This window comes from Hipposideros armiger, unplaced genomic scaffold, assembly GCF_001890085.2.
Source record: "Hipposideros armiger isolate ML-2016 unplaced genomic scaffold, ASM189008v1 scaffold_1977, whole genome shotgun sequence".
Classification (NCBI taxonomy): Eukaryota; Metazoa; Chordata; class Mammalia; order Chiroptera; family Hipposideridae; genus Hipposideros; species Hipposideros armiger.
In genome coordinates this window covers 5,981-8,681 of record NW_017733327.1, presented here as the reverse complement: position 1 = coordinate 8,681, position 2,701 = coordinate 5,981, and the positions used below count along the sequence as shown (strand labels likewise).

General features: G+C 55.1%; 1 protein-coding gene across 1 annotated transcript; it reads right to left on the bottom strand.

The window, feature by feature from the left end:
- Positions 1-299: 299 nt before the first annotated feature.
- On the bottom strand, positions 300-1,244 carry KPLCE (KPRP N-terminal and LCE C-terminal like protein). Its single transcript, XM_019634821.1, has 2 exons — positions 1,155-1,244; positions 300-1,058 (listed from the first exon to the last, which is right to left on the bottom strand). The coding sequence occupies exons 1-2, from the start codon at positions 1,242-1,244 to the stop codon at positions 300-302; spliced, it is 849 nt and encodes a 282-aa protein (XP_019490366.1).
- Positions 1,245-2,701: the final 1,457 nt, after the last annotated feature.

The window sequence follows — 2,701 nt, the reverse complement described above, 5'->3', positions numbered from 1 at the left end:
GTTGCTGAGAAACAAGAGTGAGAAAGGAAGGCAGGAGAGTTTCCAATGGAAAAGCATACACATGGACCAAATGAACAGACAAGAAGAAGTCACTGAGTTGCATTCGAAGCTTTATTCTTGCCAAAGTTTGGGGGTTGCGCTAACTCTGGCAGGCGGCCTTGGTAAAGAAGCAAAGTGCGGGGGTGAAGAAGCGCTGAGGGGCTGCATCACTGGGGAACAGGGGAGGGAGCCAGGGGCAAGCGAAGCTCCTGGAGGTGGAACAGACGGTGCATTCGGGAGGCAGCGGAGTTGTTCTGTGTTTAACAGCAGCAGTCGTCTTCAGAGTCACAGCAGCGGTCACAGCAGGCCGGGCCTCGGGACCTCATGGGAATAATTCCCAAACAGCAACACTCGGAACAGCCGCACCCAGAGCAGCAGCCGCAGCCGCTGTCTTCACAGCAGCCCGAGTTGCAGTTCTGGGGCCGCTGCACCCAGCGTCTCAGGGGACTCACCCCAAAGGTCCGGGGAGCCACGCAGCTGTAGCTGGTGGAACAGGGAGCCGAGCACGGATCAGGGACACAGCACTGGGCTGCCGAACCACCTGCAGGAGCCTGAGCGTAGTAGCTCTGGTACGAAGAAGGGTACTGGACGTAGTACATCGGGGTCTGATACGGAGCTGCGTATTTCACGTAGGTCGTCTGGCACGGAGCTGGGCACTTCACATACGTCTGGCAAGGAGCTGCACATTTCATTAAGGTTTGCGTTGGGCACGGAGCTGGGCACTTCACGCAGGTTTGAGGTGGACACGGAGCTGGGCACTTCACGCAGGTTTGAGGTGGGCACGGAGCTGCGCATTTCACTAAAGTTTGCGTTGGGCACGGAGCTGGGCACTTCACGCAGGTTTGAGGTGGACACGGAGCTGCGCATTTCACGTAGGTTTGCGTTGGGCACGGAGCTGCGCATTTCACGTAGGTTTGCGTGGGGCACGGAGCTGCGCATTTCACGTAGGTTTGCGTGGGGCACGGAGCTGCGTATTTCATGTAGGTCGTCTGGCACGGAGCTGGGCACTTCACATATGTCTGGCAAGGAGCAGCGCATTTCACTAGGGTTTGCGTTGGGCCCGGAGCTGGGCATGTCACGCAGGTTTGAGGCGGGCCTGGAGCTGCGCATTTCACAGCGGTCATGTTGGTGCTGTCCACAGCCCCCAATCCCAAACCTTTCACACAGGATGGAGGGAACTGCACCTGCTTCTGCTGCTCACACATCTTTCTGTGGCTTTGCAAAATCTGCAAAGAAAGGTGTCATCAGAGCTAGGAAGGTTTCCAGGGATGCAGCCAGCATTCCCTGTGCATGGAGTGGTCTGTAAGCAGTAGTCTTCCCAGAAGTTCACAGGCACCCAGAAGCTGTGCGCTGACATCAGGGCAGGCTCAGAGCCCCCGATCCTAGGGTCAGCTCTTGTGCCTTCACCCGGCTGTGTGACTTTGGACAAGCCACCGCTCACCTCTGGGCTTCAGTTTCCACAATGAAAAATAAAGGGCTTGCAAGAGTGACATCTGCCTTTCTACTCAACCCTCTAAGCCTCCTGTCTCCTTGCTCCAGTGTCTGCCTTGTAAATGCTCCTTGGGAAATTGCTCTTTCCTGGGTGATGACACCTTGCCACCAGGCTTTCCTTCGTCCTTCCCAACCAGGCAAATCCGTGTCAATAGACCTGAGCCAACACGAGTCTCACGCTGAGCCTGGAGGGGCCAAATCTGAGGGAGTTTCCGCCATTTGCTCCTTGGCTCAGCTCGACTATCACTTTACCTCACTCATGCACCCAAGAGAGGACTGCGCAACTGCACTCAGAGAGAGAGAGGGCGGCGACCTGGTCCTCTGAAAATCCCCTCCCCGCAGGCCCGATGGCCAGCTCGCACCTCTTCCTCTCCTCCAATGCTCCAGGCTCAGCGCTTCCTACCAGCTACTGCCATCAGTCTCCTTCAACGGCTGTCCTGTGTCTAGTCCTCACCACCCTCATCCCCTGCTTCTCCGCGTCAACGTCACCAAGGCTCTCTTTCATGCTGTGTCGTTATCCCAGGCATGGGGACTTACCCTCTTGGTGACGGGAGCAAGACTGGAAGAAGTCAGTGATCTGAGCAACTGGTAGTCGGGGAGACCTTTTATAGGGCAAAGAGGGCAGCAGTGAGGCAATTTAATGGCATCTGAATGAAGCAGCAGACATCATGAGGACGAGGGCTGGCATTGCATTGGCGAGATTCCTCCCCCGTGTGCCGGGCTCTACCAGTCACAGGCAGGGTGTGGCTCCGCCTGGCATTGAATTTTCCCAAACATGAGATAAATGACTCCTGTTGCCTGAAACAAGTCGGTCTTCTTTTTCTAGAATTTGGGAGAGATACCTGTGAGATCTGTCTCTATGAAGCTGTTTCTAGGTCACTTGAGTGTTCAAGGACTTGTCCAAGATATGAGTATGGTTGGTCTCTCCATTTTTCATCTGTTGTGCCAGAAGTGACGCTGCATTTCCCCAGCCTAAGTGGTATGTTCTTTCTGAGGGCTTCCACGGTGGCTCCTCTGGGTCTGGGTTGCTGGACACAAAAAGTTTGGCTCAGTGGTCTCTGCCTCAATATGGCAGCAAAGCCCTCAAGAAATGGTTTGTTTCATGGCCTGGCAGGTTATTCTGGGCTTATTCAGGAAATAAGGGCGAGTGCTGGATAATTCCAGACCTCAG